General features: G+C 55.0%; 5 protein-coding genes across 5 annotated transcripts; 2 read left to right on the top strand and 3 right to left on the bottom strand.

Moving 5' to 3' along the window:
- Positions 1-844: 844 nt before the first annotated feature.
- Positions 845-1,540, bottom strand: QBC33DRAFT_519490 (uncharacterized protein; the record flags this gene model as incomplete). The annotated part of the gene is made up of 1 exon (XM_060426292.1): positions 845-1,540. One exon carries the CDS (start codon positions 1,538-1,540, stop codon positions 845-847), a length of 696 nt encoding a protein of 231 aa, XP_060278781.1.
- A 1,412-nt stretch (positions 1,541-2,952) lies between these two features.
- On the top strand, positions 2,953-4,625 carry QBC33DRAFT_623630 (MFS general substrate transporter; the record flags this gene model as incomplete). The annotated part of the gene is made up of 3 exons (XM_060432906.1): positions 2,953-3,105; positions 3,159-3,545; positions 3,762-4,625. 3 exons carry the CDS (start codon positions 2,953-2,955, stop codon positions 4,623-4,625), a joined length of 1,404 nt encoding a protein of 467 aa, XP_060278780.1.
- Positions 4,626-7,111: 2,486 nt separating this feature from the next.
- Positions 7,112-9,246, bottom strand: QBC33DRAFT_623629 (major facilitator superfamily domain-containing protein; the record flags this gene model as incomplete). Its single annotated transcript, XM_060432905.1, has 6 exons — positions 7,112-7,361; positions 7,424-7,566; positions 7,619-7,940; positions 8,006-8,532; positions 8,657-8,968; positions 9,111-9,246. The coding sequence occupies 6 exons, from the start codon at positions 9,244-9,246 to the stop codon at positions 7,167-7,169; spliced, it is 1,635 nt and encodes a 544-aa protein (XP_060278779.1). The 3' UTR covers positions 7,112-7,166.
- A 1,629-nt stretch (positions 9,247-10,875) lies between these two features.
- Positions 10,876-13,783, bottom strand: QBC33DRAFT_501028 (amino acid permease-domain-containing protein). The gene is made up of 9 exons (XM_060425692.1): positions 13,126-13,783; positions 12,792-13,031; positions 12,616-12,711; positions 12,285-12,541; positions 12,103-12,196; positions 11,856-12,030; positions 11,666-11,802; positions 11,354-11,606; positions 10,876-11,293 (listed from the first exon to the last, which is right to left on the bottom strand). Exons 1-9 carry the CDS (start codon positions 13,382-13,384, stop codon positions 11,050-11,052), a joined length of 1,755 nt encoding a protein of 584 aa, XP_060278778.1. The 5' UTR covers positions 13,385-13,783; the 3' UTR covers positions 10,876-11,049.
- QBC33DRAFT_551824 (uncharacterized protein) lies at positions 13,772-14,367 on the top strand. Its single transcript, XM_060429236.1, has one exon. It carries the CDS (start codon positions 13,923-13,925, stop codon positions 14,247-14,249), a length of 327 nt encoding a protein of 108 aa, XP_060278777.1. The 5' UTR covers positions 13,772-13,922; the 3' UTR covers positions 14,250-14,367.
- The last annotated feature ends 1,184 nt before the right edge of the window (positions 14,368-15,551 follow it).

The raw sequence follows: 15,551 nt of genomic DNA, 5'->3' as shown, positions 1-15,551 counted from the left end.
TGACGCCCTCGTTTGCCAGAGTACGGACAGCTGAGCGCACAACCACCTAACCATACCTAGTTAGCCTCTATTTGTAGGAAGGTGCAGATTTGCCTAGGTACCATTTGGACTGCGACTTGAACAGCCTCTCTCGTGTCGTTGGATGGCATTGTGTTGGATCTAGACATGTCTAATATCTTGGTGATGGCACGCGATGGAGTCGATTGTAAGGTTGAAAGAAGATGTGTAGTTGGAGTAGACAAATGTCGTTTGGTGGCTGTTGCCCTCCCTTTATACTCCGTACTTGGTAGGGGAGTGAAGTGAGCTTGGTGGGTGAGTGAAGTGATCTTGGTAGGTGAGTAAAGTGAACTTGGTCATGGTGAAGTAAAGCTATATAGACGAACACACGGTAGCAACTCTGTCCAATCAAGTCTTTCCTAACCCAGCTGCCGACAGATTACTTGCACTCGTAACTTGTCCCCAACTCGGCATGAAACTTGAAAACCCTGCACCACGCCGACCTGCCCTACACCCCAGACCATGTTGGCTACCTGCTTTGAAGATATCTGCGCCGAAGTCCACCCAATCCTGCATTCTTTATTGTTTTCCCCATCCCTTGAGAATATCGTTGCACAAGTCTTGTGGACCACTCAGCTTCAGCATTGGTTTTATTCTCTTTCATTCCTCTTTGATACGGAATCTATCGTCAAGCACCGCGACCGGAAGGGAAGAGCATTTGTCTTGGATATCGAGACCTCGATGGAAGGGTACTGATGAGTCTATACATTCTATCCACCGTCGTCTTCCCCCAGCTTTACAGACCCCGCCTATCATATGCCCAGCGCGACTCGAAATTGACTCGAAGTCATAGCTTGTGCCAGAGGTGGTGACGCCGGTCAGCCCAGTTGGGGCTCCGCTCCTCCTCCATCTGCTCCTTCAGCCGCTCCTTCACGAATGCCAGAAACTCCGTGCTCCTGGTGGGGACATCCCCGTCAAGTTCCATATACGGGTTCCAGATGTAGTCGCCGATGCGCCTCGCCGACCTCTTGACCCCCGCGGCCCGGCACCTGTTGCAGCGCATGGGGACCTGACCGCCCTCGGGGACCGTGGGCGGGACGCGGCCGAGCACGTGGTGCTCCTCCGCGGGGGCCAGGATCCCCTGGATGGTGTCGTAGCAGCCGCGGTACCGGAGCTCGAAGTTGCACGTCGGGCAGCGGCAGGGCAGCTCGTTCTCCCACCGAATTCGGTTGCACTCCTTCAGGCAGCCCAGGCCAATCATGTGGCCGCAGGGCAGCACGACGGCGAACTCGGAGATCCCGGTGGTGCTTCCGCCACTGGTGGTGGCGGTGGTGTCCTCGTCATTGGAGCTGCCGAGGCCCTTGATCCGCAGCTCCTCGAGGCACACGGCGCAGGCAACGATGGGCTTCGGGCCGCGGGGGTCCTGGAGGTAGGCTTTGACTTTGTGCCACATGACTTCCTCCTCGCCGGCTTTGTAGGGGTTCGGCGGGGGTGGCTCCTCTTCGAGGGTGTCACCCTCGCGGTGGGCGACTTGATTGCTCATCTTGGGGGCAGGCTGCAATGGGGCGGACAAAAGAAAGATAATACCGAAGGCGAGAAGTAGTACGAGGGAGAAAAAAGAAATTAAAAGGGAGAAACTCTGCGTAGGCATCCCTCGTGCCCTTTCCCGGGCCTTTTGAATCAATTTTTGGGGAGAAGGAGGGTGGAAGGTTGATGGGTCGGGGAAAACAATGGTCTTGTTGTTTTTATTGTTTTGCGTCCCCTAGGCGATTCTTTGTGAGCATGATGAGCGTAATCTGAGGAAATATGTTTTCCACAACAAACACTAGGTTCCATGGTTTACGTTTGTAGTGAATATAAAATCAGACGGAGCGCACCTAACGGCCAGAATGGCGGACTGGTCCCCATCCCCTGCCCCTGTTTACGTGTCGCAAGGTTTCTTGGACCGTCTTTGTTTTGCCCTGATCTAATGCTCCTTTCAATGGACCTGGCCCACCGCATCATTATTCACCGCATTTACGCTATGAGCTATCAGAATCTGTGACTGTACGGCAGCACCTTCCAGCCAGCCGTCTTGTACCCTTGCTCAGGCATATCAGACCAAGACTTGACTTGAAACATCTGGCGGCGGCCAACTCCAAATCGGATGCATACCACGGGTTGAAATTTACATAAAGCGAAATGATTTTGGATGGAAGAAGCAAGGTAACAGGTATTGGCCAACCCCCTCCTTCAGCAGACTTCAAGGCGGATTCTTGACATTACTGACTACTTGAGCGGGATATCTAGGACCGTGCCGCAACCGCCATCTACCTTACTTGCCATCCGATACCTGCCCCCTTCGCTGGCCGCCCAGTCCCACGATCGAGAAGATAGAGCTGACGCCCGAGAAACGACCCAGATCTCAGGAGCAAGGTAAGATTTAAGCATATCCAAGAGATGTAATAGAGTACTGAAATGGTATTCTCACGACAAAATCGATGATAATATCCCTCACTTACCCCTAGGGCGGGAGGGTTTGCGGGTCGGACTTAAGACTTCCGCCATTGGAGACTTAGTTTCACCTATCACCACGCATTAGAGAAGCCGTGAGCAAGTCGGTCATATCTCCCAGCATTCAGTTTATTACAAGGCCACACGGCCCGGCATCGGGCTTGCGCCGGAACCTCCTTCGGCTTATGGAGCAACCAACTGGCAAATCCGGCCCACCCCGTGCACTGAAAATCTGCTAATGCGATAAGCGGTCAACCTTTGACAGGGGCAACAACACACAATCCTTGGTTCGGAAAACGAGCTTGTTCCGTCCACTTGGTCCATCATAGACGTATTTTTAACTCGTCTGATTTCCCCTTGCTTGGATACGTCCGACCATGGCTTCACCGTCTTGCCATTTCAACCCTCCCCATATCATTTCCTTTCCTGCTTGCTTACTTTCCGCAGCCAAACCCCCACAACATGGCCTCCGTGGTCGAGAAAGGCGGCCTTCCACCAACAGATAACGCCACGCAAGTGCTGCCGGATAACACAGACATTGAGGAAGCAGCTGCAAACGTTGATGGCGACACACAAGCCCGTGACCGCCTTGACAAGCTCAAGAAAGACTATGGCGTGAGCGAGAAATCCCCAGACCGAATCCAATGACTGACCGTGTGCCCATGCAGAGCACCTGGAATGGCCCAAACAATCCCAACGATCCCTATAACTGGTCATCGTTCCGCAAGATCGGCATCGGGGTCATATTCTCCTTTTGGCAGCTTGTGACTCTCATGTCCGCCAGCATGATTGCTGCTGCCCTGGGCGATATCGAGCGAGATTTGAACGTCGATGCGTCGACTGCCCAGATCATCTTCTCCACTTACTTTCTCGGCCTGGCCTTTGCCCCGTTCCTCATCGCAGCCGTTGCCGAGATGAATGGGCGCAAGGGCGTCTGGGTGTTTGGAAATCCTTGGTACATCCTGTGGAATGCCCGCTGTCCCGTCGGCAACTCCAAGGGCTTGATGATTGTTGGCAGGCTCATGACAGGAGCGGGAGCAAGCGCAGGCATAACGGTGTGTGCGCCTCCAATTCACTCCCTGGGGGGCTCAAAAGCCACTGCTTACCTTCGTCACTGACGAGACGCGTCTTGTTTAGTTTACCGGCCCCGTGATGGCCGACATGTACCGAGAAGAAGACCGCGGCAAGTCCCTCGCCATCGCCTCCTTTCTCCCATATCTTGGACCAGCCCTCGGCCCCTTGTGGGCGGCCTCGTCACGCAGTCGTTGTAGTGGCAATGGATCTTCTGGATCATGTGCATCTTCAACACCGCAATCACTCTGCTTGGTGTTGTGTTCATACGGGAGTCGTACACCCCCGTCCTCCTCCGCCGCAAAGCCCGGGCCCAACACGGCCCCGCCGACACGCCCTGGAACCGGCTGTTCTGGCGAGATCTCCTCTCGCGGCTGTCCGTCAACTTCCGCCGACCTTACCTCCTCCTGGCCCGGAGACCAGTGATCCAGGTGATCGCCTTGATCATGGCCCTCAACTTCGGCATCTACTGCTTCATGCTCTCAACCTTCGCCACCCTCTGGATCGACCTGTACGGCCAATCCACCACGACCAGCAGCCTGAATTACATCGTCGGCACGACGGTCTGGGCCCAGGTCGGCGGCCACATCATGGACCTCATCTACCTGCGCCTCCGCGACCGCGCCGGCGGCACCGGCGGGCGGCCCGAGTTCCGCGTCCCCTGGATGGCACCCGGCGTGGCCATGCTGGCGGCGGGGCTGTTCTGGTACGGCTGGTCGGCGGAGCAACTGGCGGCGTGGGCCTCCGTCGACGCGGGCGCGGCCGTGTTCGCGTGCGGCAGCTTCGTCGTCGGCCAGGCCCTGCTGGCGTACCAGCTGGACGAGTTCACCGGGCACGGCGCCTCGGCCAACGCCGCGTCGCGCGTCCTGTCCAACCTGCTCGGCTTCGCGTTCCCCGTCTTCGCGCCCGCGCTGTACGGCCGCCTGGGCTACGGGTGGGGGAATAGCCTGCTGGGGTTCGTCTGGGTCGCGCTGGTGGGGCCGGCGCCCGTGCTGCTGTGGTTCTGGGGTGGCAGGTTGAGGGCGCTGGGCCGGAAGCCTGGCGAAGGGGCCGGTGGTGCGTAGATCACGGACTGTGGTGCTTGAAGCATGGCAAGCAGGACAGGGGCCACATTCTCACCATGCATGCAATTGCCCCAACTGGAGTCCTTTTTGTACTTGACGGAAGGAAAGCCCCTCCTTAGAACCCTCTCAAGTGTACACGACCCTGCGCGTATTCCAACCTCTCACAAAAAGGGTAGAGGGGGCCGCCCTCCGACAGCGGTCGATGCTAGCCGGTGGGTTGCACGACAGGGGGCACAACAATTTGTATCAGTCATTTGTATCAGCTCGCCGTGACGGCCGCCGCCGATGCGGAGGGAAAAAGGATTGGATGTACGCGAATGATGGCGAGAGATTCACAACAATGGCAAAGAAGACATGACGTGCCTCTTCCGGAGTCGCAGGCAGCTCCACGGATGGGGCGGCATGAGGAGTCTTGGTTCATGGGCAAGGTGGTAGGCAATTTGATTGGCTGACTAGCAAAATAAAGTTATCAGATGGAGCTAAAAACCCCGGTGCCCCACTTCAGCAGCTTATCAGATGGATCTAGCCAGAGGGGATCGCCATGCAAGATGAGAGAACTTGGCGAACAAGACGAATACGACTGCCAGATTTGGCAGCTGGGAAAATCTCGCTGTTACGTCGTCGCGATCCAGGAAGGCTGAAACTGCATGGTCCCTTCTAGGCAACCATTATCACCGATAGCTCCGCCGATCGATGTGGCCCTTCAACACAGCTTGCCCCTGTATGAGAATATTCACTGATGCTATTTGAAGTAAAACAACAAGGATCGTCAGTCAGGTTTATGACTTGATTAACCCAGAACGTACAGTTTCAGACCCGGTGTTAGCCACGTTGTTAGTGTTCATTGACTTAGGATAGGCGTTAATCGTTTCGTCTTGAGACCATTCCCCGGTCACTGGGCGTACAAGATGTCCAGTGCAAAAGAATCCAGGGAGAAATAAAACTGTAAACACTTACTTGAGACTCGAAAAAATATGTCGAAATCTCGGATCAACCCATCTGCTTTCACCAGGAGGCCTTCTTTTAATGCAGCAGATGATGCGCGAGAGCGACACATTCAAGGACGCCCGTCATGTGATTTGTGGGTTGAACCGCACTCCTGGAGCGGTTCGAGCATATTCGGAGCCTTGCAGTGGACTGGGACAGGCTAGCAAGCCCATCGTGGGAGATTACAGGGAGTCCACCGAGGAAAGGGTGCTAGGTCGGAATCGCCCACACGACGGAAATATAGCAAGCCTAATCTCGATGCCTGTGCCTTTGTGGAAATCGTTCATATTTTGAATCGGTGTGGTTGTGCTGTTTGTGGGAGACATCTAAAATATGCTGCATTGATTTGCTCCCTGGCGATTGATAAAAGATCCTGTTTTCAAGAACTCGCACTGTTGACAGTGGGCGAAGACCAGAAGCAAATAAAAAAAGAGAGGAAGAGGCCCTGCTAGTTTGGAAGCAAACCGTCACTGAAAATAGAATTGGAATTTGCCATAGCCAGTTTCCGTGATTGCGCATTGCGGTCGCTTCCCTCTTGATCATCACCCCCCAACCACCCTGTCGGGCTTCTGCTGTGGGGACAAGAGGACAAGACTCTCCTCCAGGAGAAATAAAACAATTAAGGAACAGAAATTTACGAATAAAGGCAGGGTTTGTTCTAATTAATGGTACCAAAATACCTATGGTGTGAACCTGCCGGCCTTGAGATTGATCCAGCTGCCAGACGAAAGCTTCGGCACCTTGTGGGCAAGATTTGGCGTTCCGGATGATCTTTTTGTCGAAATGGCAGAGCAGCGACTCCTCTCTGCCTGGTCGACGTTGGGTTCCATGTTGGTTGGGCACTGGCAACCTCAATGGTCCCTAGCTTGTATTCACTTGTACCATTAGTTGGGTACTCTGCCCGGGTCATTAGAGTGGTGATATCCAATTCGTGCCTCGCCCTGCCATTTCCTTATCTTGCACCGTAATTCCCAGCTTCATTTCCAGGCGCTCTCTACCTACCCCCAATGTTCATGGAGATTGGGTAACCTTCAGAGACTTTTAGGTAAAAGGGGGTACAAATCAGAAGGGCTCAGGTACCCCCGTGGTTGATATCGCCATTTGGCCGACGCGCACGCAATTTCGGGGGTGGCTGACGGGATCGCTTGAGTCAACCGAGTAGCATCACATTGCTGCCTCACTCCTCATTTAGGAAACTGCCATCCTTCTTTATCTTGGAAATGAAATCGTTGCCCGGTTCCAGGTTTTCTTTCCCGCAGCTACTTATTTGCTCTTGCCGTTGACGAAGTCAACCGGACTGCTGCCTTTCTTCGATGTGCGAAAACCAACCCCTCTCCAGCCACACGACAGAATACCTTTTTCGCTGTCCTTTATCCTTCACAACATTCCAATACAGACCACCTGCAATGGGCGACACGGAACTTGCCCCAAAGAACCTGCTCTAATGCATCTGCTCTAATGCCCCTCCCATAGCCTTGTTACTGCCCCACGGCAGGTCACTTCACCAAACCATGCTCAGAGACAGCCAGGTGGCATCGTTGTCAGGGGTCACCTTCAAGATGCGCACTTCTTCCGCCTCAAGCTGCCACTCTTGACTGCCCACGAAAAGACAAAGGCCAACAGCGCAAACGAACTGGACGCGAAGAACGCAACACGAAGAGCATCGCCATACACCGCCCTCGCTGCGGCTTGGAGCTCGGGTGGAAGGTCTGACAAGGCGAATACTGAGTGTCGGAGCTTTTCGACAATCTGGAACGCAAGCATCACCGTTAGCTCGTCCGAGTCAAGAAGGAGAGGACCAAGGCACGTACCTCATCGAGTCCTTCGATCGGGCCTAGGGCAGCGGGTAACCTGGATAGCAGCGTGTTCTGCACGACGGCCGAGGTCAACGTGACGCCGTATATGGTCCCCATGGAACGAATCAGATAGACGGTTGATGTCGCCACAGCTTGTTCTATATCCAGTGAGTACGATGTGGCAAGAAGAAGTGGAGGCATGGTCCTTACCCTTGTGTTCGAACAAACAGATGAAGCTAAACAGCAGGCTTGGGTTCGTAAGCCCAAGGCCCAGGTTCGCTGGCACCAGAAACAACACATCCCTCCACCGACCGCCACAGTCCCCCATCATCAGAGCGAATACATTGCCCAAGAGCATCATCGATGTGCCCATCCGAACATTATAAGAAAGGCGGTACCCTCGGTGCATCATGGAACCCGCAATAACACCGCCGATGGGCGTGGCAAGCGAGGGTACAATAAGGCGCATTCCAACCGTGGCGGGCGACTCGCCCCGAACCGCTTGGAAATACAGGGGGATCATGAAGAGATACTGGAGGCCGAGTCAACAACACGAATCATCCAGGGCCCATGGGCGAAGGAGGAGAATTTACGCACCGCATAAGAGGCCATGCCCGAGAACAAGTTGGACAACTGGACCGCAACCGGCTGCCAGCCACACAAGAGGCGAAGCGGAATCACGGGGATGGCTTTCGTCCTCGCTTCAATCACGACGAACAAGGCAATCAGGACAACGCTCAAAGCCAGGCTCCCAATAACCGGCAGGCTACTCCACTCGAACTCGTTGCCCCCGAAGCTGAGTCCCACGAGCTGCACCACAAGCGCGAGGACCAGAACCGATGCACCCGAGATGTCCAAGTATCGGAAACCAGACCAGAACCCTTGGCCCGGTGCGAGGCTGATCAAGCTGTGGATGGGGTTCTCCAGAGCGACATAGCCGACGAGCAGGGCGAGCGAGGACACGGGTACTTGGAGGAGGAAGCACCACCGCCAGCCAATGCCTTCGGCGATCACGCCGCCGAGCGACGCACCCGATATGGCCCCAAATCCGACAAGGACGTTCTGCATGGCCTGGTACATCCCTCGGTTCCTGAATGGGATGATGTCCGAGTTGATGATCGTCGCTAAATTCACCGATGCGTCAGCACCAAGGATTCTCCTTCGCCTCCTTTTTCTTTCGACACCAATGCTGCATTCCACATGGAAAAATCTGGTAATATGGAAGAAGAAAATGAGGGAAAATCTCACCCATGGTAATCAACCCGCCGCCCCCAAGCCCCGTCAGCGCCCTCATGAGCACGAGCGAGAGCATGCTGGGCGCGAGGGCGCAGCCCAGGCACCCGGCCATGAAGACGGCGGTACAGGCGAAGAAGCACGACCTCCGGCCGAGGGCGTCGGAGAGGCGGCCGTACAGGGGCTGGAAGGCGGTACAGGTGACGAGGTAGGCCGTCGTAAGCCAGGCGGCGTTGTTGGCGGCGCCGAACTCGGACGCGATGAGCGCGTACGTCGACGCCGTGATGGTGCTGTCGAAGCCCGAGAGGAAGACGTTGGCCCAGAGCGCTGCGCAGGAGTGTGGCCACGTTGGTTAGCTGAACTTCGCCCTGGTCTGTAAATCGCCTCACCCATATCCCTTCCGGCTTTCCCGGAGTTGGACGATGGGGGTGGGAAGAGGTGAGTGAATGTTTTGTTCTTGCCTACGTACCTGTTTCGATCCACCAGAAGCCCTTTGGCCGGACCCAAATCCCTTCTAGTTCTAGCTCTGGGAAGGTAACGTACCCTGGCTTGCCGGCCTGCGACTCCAGAAGCGGAGTTCTGTCGTCTATGGCTTTGACAGTCATGATGGCGTCTTGTTTTCTTGTCATGGGTCGAACTGTCTTTCTTTCCTCGACTCGGCCTGCTTTCTCTGTGGCTCAGTCTCGATGTTTGGCTTGTAATGCCTCGCGTTTGAGTCAATTCCTCTTGTCCTGTGAGGAGACTTGTTCTCTGTGGTGCCGTCTCGCCACCAGAGAACCAACAAGTAATATCAAGCGAGCAGCAGCCTCTGCTCAATGTCTTTCCTTCCTTACAGATAGCCTGGAGGTACATACCTGTGTGGCCAAAGACAGACCACGGAGGTTTGCAGGCGAGAACAGAACCCAATGGGCATTGAACCCCCACCCTGCAGCGCATGCAGCGCCTGCATTTTTCTTGTCACCCCCGCTACCACCGGTCGTATTTCACCAACAGCGTCAAATTTTACCGACCCGTTGGGGCCGGCACGGCTCGACACCATAAGCCGATGCCGAAAGCAGCGCCGATGGAGGTTGCGATGAGGCTGGGGCTTTGAGTTCCATCTGTTCTGTTCCCTTGGCCTCGTGTTACTCTGCGTTGTCGTCGATCTACAATAACCCCCCCTCCTACCTAATTACTCGAGGCTCACAAACGATGGGTGTCCCCGCTCTTGAGTTCCCCGTCCCTCCGATGACAGATCAATTTGGTACATACATACATACAAAATGGGCTAAACGGCCTATTGACTGTAATAGTCAAAGATTCGCTTCAAGCTGCTGACCGTGACCCCCATGAGGGATCTAGACCATGTCCAGATGCCCATGTCTCCGCAGGTCAATAGACATGACCAATGACAAGGGCCGGTAGAGTACCGTTGCATTGAATACCTGGTCCCTTGATGCAGGCTTCTGCAACGAGCTGCCTACCCGCCTAGCGGCCTACAGCCCATTGGTCCGGTGACCACGCTCGACCATGCCCACGCATGTATTCCAATCGATTGTACCGCTCATTTCTCTTCAATTTCCCCGTCACTGTCGCCTCATCTGTATGTGGCCCTGCCTCACGCAATATTGCGTGATCGCGTCTGCTGCAGCTGAATGGCCCATACAGTTCAATAACAAACCCCCTGGTAAGAACCGTTTAGCTCGTGACTTCTTTTTTTGCGAAGCCATGCCGCCAGGGAAGTTCAGGTCTGCAGCAATCAAATGCAGGGAGCAGCCAGCCCCCTCCCCAAGCGCCCCGCAGAAAAGCCAATTGCACACAAAGCGCGAAAAGGGGGGACCCCGATTTCCTTCGAGATCAGGCTGTTCAGCTTTTGCTCACTTTTTTTTTGGCCCGATCGAGGGGCCAAAAATATGACGAGGAGTACGTGCATCGGGTTGCCTTTCCCCAACTTGACGAACCACAAGTGCACATGGTTAGATTGCTAAGCTCAAACATCTCGTACGTAACGACTCATTTGTTTCCCCCCCCCCATTTTCTTAGCTTGCTGCTTTCCAGTTACCAATCTCGCTCCAAAACTTTGCATGTTGTGTTTTCCAGCAGCTGTGTCGAGATTCTGAACTCCCCAACAGGAGCCAAGTCGTCTGATTCGGACATTGCCATGCCGCTTCGGTGGCGGGAGGAGGGAATGATGACCGGAAAGACACGAAGTAATATATATGGAGGGTCAAGTAGTGCCAAGAACTAAGAGTGCCCCGCAGAATCCATCCGCCCGATCGCCGCCGGGGAAGTTTGGTTGATCTGCATGCTAAGCATCTGATGCAGAAAGCAGCCGCCCCATGTTCGTTCTTGTCTGGCCACACGGACTCCGGTTGCCAATCTGTTTCTTGTCGCCCCGTTTCACTTCTCCGCAAGTCCGCATCCGCAGCTTACACCTTCTGCTCCCTAACCACTTCCTGGCTCTCGTGGGAGTCGCTGTGGGCGTCCCCCAGTGGACGGCCAACAGAGTCGTGCGTGGCATCCCAGTGGCCCACCTCCTCCACAGGGACCCTGATGATTTGATGAGTCCGGGCACCGTCGTCTAGCACCAGGACTTCCTGTCGGAGTCTGTACCCGCCAACTTTGGGCAGCAGGTAAACCCACACCGCATAGTAGACCCCACAAGCCCCGATGCTGAAGCCGAGGACGGCCAGTTAGCTCATGTTGTGAAAGAATAGATCTGGCGAGACTTACATAACGATGCCCGTCACCACGTATGTGCCATACCAGAAACTGACATCGCCACCGTACTTGCCGCCGAGAGGTGGATACCAAGGCATGATGAGCAGATACAGGTCCACCAGGATCTTGAAGATGATGATGGAATGCCAGGCACGGAAGCTTGGTGGCGGCAGATTAATCTTCTTGCGCCGCCACCGAAGCAGATAGAGGCCAATCCCCATGGCGAAGTTGAAGAAGGTGGAAGGGTAGACCTGGAGGTCGACGACTGTGGGGCCTTATTAGCGACCGAACCGCGAACTTTTGTCATATTCCACGAGCACTCACTGAAGTTGAACGCATCCCCGGCTGGAGGCGCGAGGACCATCAGCACGGTCAAGAACCATTTGAGCAAGTATGGTCCCAGAGGTGTTCCGAAGGGTCTCGTGGAGGCCCAGAAACTGGTGAATGGAAGCACTCCTTGCCTGTTTCCACGAAATCAGCGGCAAGATCAGGGCAGTCGTGTCAACTAACTCACCTTCCACATTCGCGGACCATTCTGGCCGATCCCAGCAGTACTGCAAGGAGGTTGCCAAAGGAACTCAGGGCAATCAACACATTCAACCCCTTGACGGCATTGCCCTCGCCAAAAACGGCCGTAAAGAACAGGCTAGCGGATATCTGACTTGCGGCCCTGAGATCTTTGAGGGGTACTATTGCAATGCGGTCTGGTTAGTTCAAATCCAATTAAAGGAGTGATGGGAGAAGAAGTCAGTAGTCCCTACCGGCAGCGAAATAGGCGACGTTTGCAAAGATATATAGAATAGCAACGATGAAGAGCGCAATGAAACTATTTCGTCGGAGTTGTTTCACCGGGTTCTGCAGAAGCACACGCCCGCCCCAAGTCAGCTCGTCGAACTTTATCTTCCAGAATGGTCAAAGACAAAAGGGGGCGGGAGAAACGAACCTTCACTTCGTTGACAAAGTTGAACGCGTTCTCATACCCCGCATACGAGAAGATGATCTTCACAAGGGCGTTCGTCAGCCCATACGGAGTCGCCTTGCCATCGAATGAATTCTTGAAATTCGCCGTCGGCTCGGCCACTCTGGTATGACCGCCCAGCACCACGAGACCCGTGATGGCGATGAAAACAAGGGTGATGACTTTGACAATGCCGACCGCGTTGGAGATTGCATACGAGACCCTGGTGTTGAAGGCGACAACTGCCAAAGAAGGAGGAATATCTTAGCAAATCCCCAGCTTGACGCCTTCCATGGGCGGACGAGCAGGTGCTTACGCAAGACGGCAACTGTGTATCCAGCCACGGCAACTCCTTTCATTTCCCAGCCGGTCGGCACGTGGCCACTGGCGCGAAAGAGGTACTGTGCGAGGACTTTGAACGACACCAATTAGCCACGACACAGGTCACTTATGGCCATCCATGCTGGCCAAGTGGGACAGGGGCCTAATTACCAATTGAGTTGCCACTGCTGAAGGACAACACGACAGCCAGCGCGGCGAACGCGGTCGGGAAGAACCACCTCGGCCGCGGGAACGCCTGCTCCAGGTACACGACCTCGGAGCCCGAGCGGTTCGGGAAGTAGGAGGCGTATTCGAGGTAGACGGACAGGGAAGCGATGGACGTGAGGAAACCGAGGGCCCAGTAGATCATGCTCAGGCCGACGGAACCGGTACCGACCAGGATGCTCGAGGCTGGTGCGCGAGCGGGAGAGTCAAATCATTGCGTCCAAAGCTCCGCGCCCTTCACAGGACACGGTGTGGAACAGTTCCCGGCGGGGGCACTTACGGGTCGAGTAGACACCCGTCCCGATCATCTTGCTGATATTGAGGAAGACGATGGTGACGGGGCCGACGGCGTACCCCAAGGGCGAATTGGTCTCGACAGGGGCACCCCCGGCCTCCTGGTACGACGGCAGCGAGTCATTGCCACCTTTCTCGACGACGTAGTGCAGGCTGCCATCCGAAACCTCACCCTCATCGGTGTTCTGCGCGGCGGCGGCGTCATCGCCCTGCCGGCGACTGAATGGCCGGCGCCAGAAAGACATGTCTTTCCGGTTTTCGGGTTGACCCCTCGGGTATTTGACGAAACGTGATCGACGGTGTTCGAAGGTAGGGACTAGGAGCTGAGTATGCAGGTTACACTTGCCATGGGTCCGTAATATGAAGAGGATCAATGTCTCGGGTGGCCGGGTGCGAGAGGGTTAATTTATATGAGGGATGCTATCGAATCGCATGCTTGGGTGTTCCATGTGCATGTGGCCCGGATACTCGATCCCATCGTTCGATCTTCCATGCTCCACGCTCGACGCTCCTCCTTCCAAATGGGTGATATGGGACGACGATCGCGTCAATGCCAATCCTTTAAAGGAATTGCTGTTTCTGCAACACATTCCCAAAATGTGGCGCATAGTATCACGCTTGGCTGGGCGATGGCCGTGCTCGTGGCTGCCAAGTCGTTGTCCAGTAAGTTGACCGATTCACCGAAAATGCTCATCTCGGCGGCTGATAGCGCCATCTTTGCGACACGGTGTTGGACGAGATTGGCGGCGTTGCCGAGTTGGAAGCAACAGCTTGGCCTGATAAATGATAAACAAAGGCAGCGTGACAGTCGGAGCATGGCTTGCATATTTCTGGGCAATAATCGGCAAACCGGGAGTTGAAACATTGACGTCGCATGGCATCCCACGTTATCGCCATATCACTTCATTAAGGTGCCATGGCATGGTGTTGGTATTTCGCCGCCACCTGATTCGCCAGCCCGTACCGTTCCGATGCAATGGCTGCCCCGTCCGGATCGACAGTATTGGCTTTGGGGGCTTTCCAAGCTGGGTGCATATCAAAGTATCGCATCCTTCGTGCATGCGACAGGCCATATATCAAGGGGCTGAGGGCATAGTTGCCGAGGCCTGACACGTTCAGGGCTCTGTACAGCGAGCTGAAAATCTGGCGACATCTGGGATTGAGCACGTCTTGGATTCGGGCGATAAGAATCGCGAGATTGGTGGGGTCTGGATATGGGCAGTGGAGCAGGCTGGAAATAGGTGAGGAGGAAGCAGGAAATGGAAGTCGGAAGGGTGGAAATCTGGTCTGGTCTGCTAAGCGCGGCACCTAATGGGAGCTGATGCCTTCCAATTTTGGAAGACACCTTGGAAGTCATTTCAAGCAACGACTCAGGGGCCTGTCTGCCGACGAGAGTCCTCGAATCTTGAAGTTCTTGTCCATTCTTCCCCTCGCACCTTCCTCGTCTACTACACCACCTGCATCTTCGACCTTTGGGTGTTTGCCACTCCCCCCTGTCTCATTCATTTTGGAACCCCACTGAGGTGCTCATCATCCTTGCATCAAATATTCCTGCCAGACAGCAGTCCCATCTCCATTCCCGCATCGACCTATGATTATTCGTTAGGTAGCCAAGGTAAACAGGCAAGGTATATGCCCAGGTGCATAATCTCGAATACCAACCCCAACCCAGCCCCCCCATCTAATGGCGTGCTAAATCGTGGGGTCTGTGAAACTTGTCGTTAATCAACGGCCAGAGACAGGCAACTGGTAAGGGTAAGTAATTACCAGTTCATGCACGTCGCGCCTCTGCATGTTCGCCTAACCTGCCGCCTGCCTACCCAACTTGTCGTTTGTCTCCCCCAAATGCAATATTCCTGGTCCAGTGCACATGGCACCACTCGTGGCTTGGGTTGGTAGTCCCATCCCACGTATCATTCGTTGGCCAACCGAGGGGGTCTGCAGTCATCGGGTATAGATGTCACTTGAATGGACCATTGGTCGAGACGACGATATATGGCGTTGTGCTGACTCAAGGCCCCCCTCAAGGTTCGGGAGTTTCCTATTATGGGAAGCTAATACGACTATTGGGTCAGCTAGGGTTGTAGCATGCCCCCACGGCCAAGACCAAGGCCCAATGCAGACGCAATGGAGCGGGCCTCGTTTGGAGATGCTTACAAACGGAAGAGAGCGCTTCCGTCTGCAGGGCGAGACACACTGTCTGCTATGCGGCGCCTAGCTGAGACCGCAACACATTTTTCAGTGGTACTTACGAGCTAATTCCGTAAATGGCCACAGATCGGAGGCCGAAAGCCCCAGTTCTGTCTCCCGAGTCCCATGCTCCTGGCACGAGCTGGACCCCGAGGTAACTTTGGTAATTCTTCGTTGCCCTATAGTAAAGAGACTCGCACGCGAGCGAAGGTATGTGCCTGC

The sequence above is a fragment of the Phialemonium atrogriseum genome, assembly GCF_030411735.1.
Source record: "Phialemonium atrogriseum strain 8032-3 unplaced genomic scaffold QBC33scaffold_40, whole genome shotgun sequence".
NCBI classification, from domain to species: domain Eukaryota; kingdom Fungi; phylum Ascomycota; class Sordariomycetes; order Cephalothecales; family Cephalothecaceae; genus Phialemonium; species Phialemonium atrogriseum.
The sequence above is the reverse complement of the archived record's forward strand: the minus strand, read 5'-3'. Positions and strand labels throughout refer to the sequence as shown.

Excerpts from the sequence above, each read along its gene's own strand:
- QBC33DRAFT_501028 (XM_060425692.1), bottom strand. The coding sequence starts at position 13,384 with ATGTCTTTCTGGCGCCGGCCATTCAGTCGCCGGCAGGGCGATGACGCC. Across the intron at positions 13,032-13,125 it reads GACGGGTGTCTACTCGACCC|CCTCGAGCATCCTGGTCGGT; the intron begins GTAAGTGCCCCC and ends CTCGCGCACCAG. Across the intron at positions 11,607-11,665 it reads CGGGGATGCGTTCAACTTCA|TCGTCGACCTCCAGGTCTAC; the intron begins GTGAGTGCTCGT and ends AAGGCCCCACAG.
- QBC33DRAFT_551824 (XM_060429236.1), top strand. The coding sequence starts at position 13,923 with ATGATAAACAAAGGCAGCGTGACAGTCGGAGCATGGCTTGCATATTTC.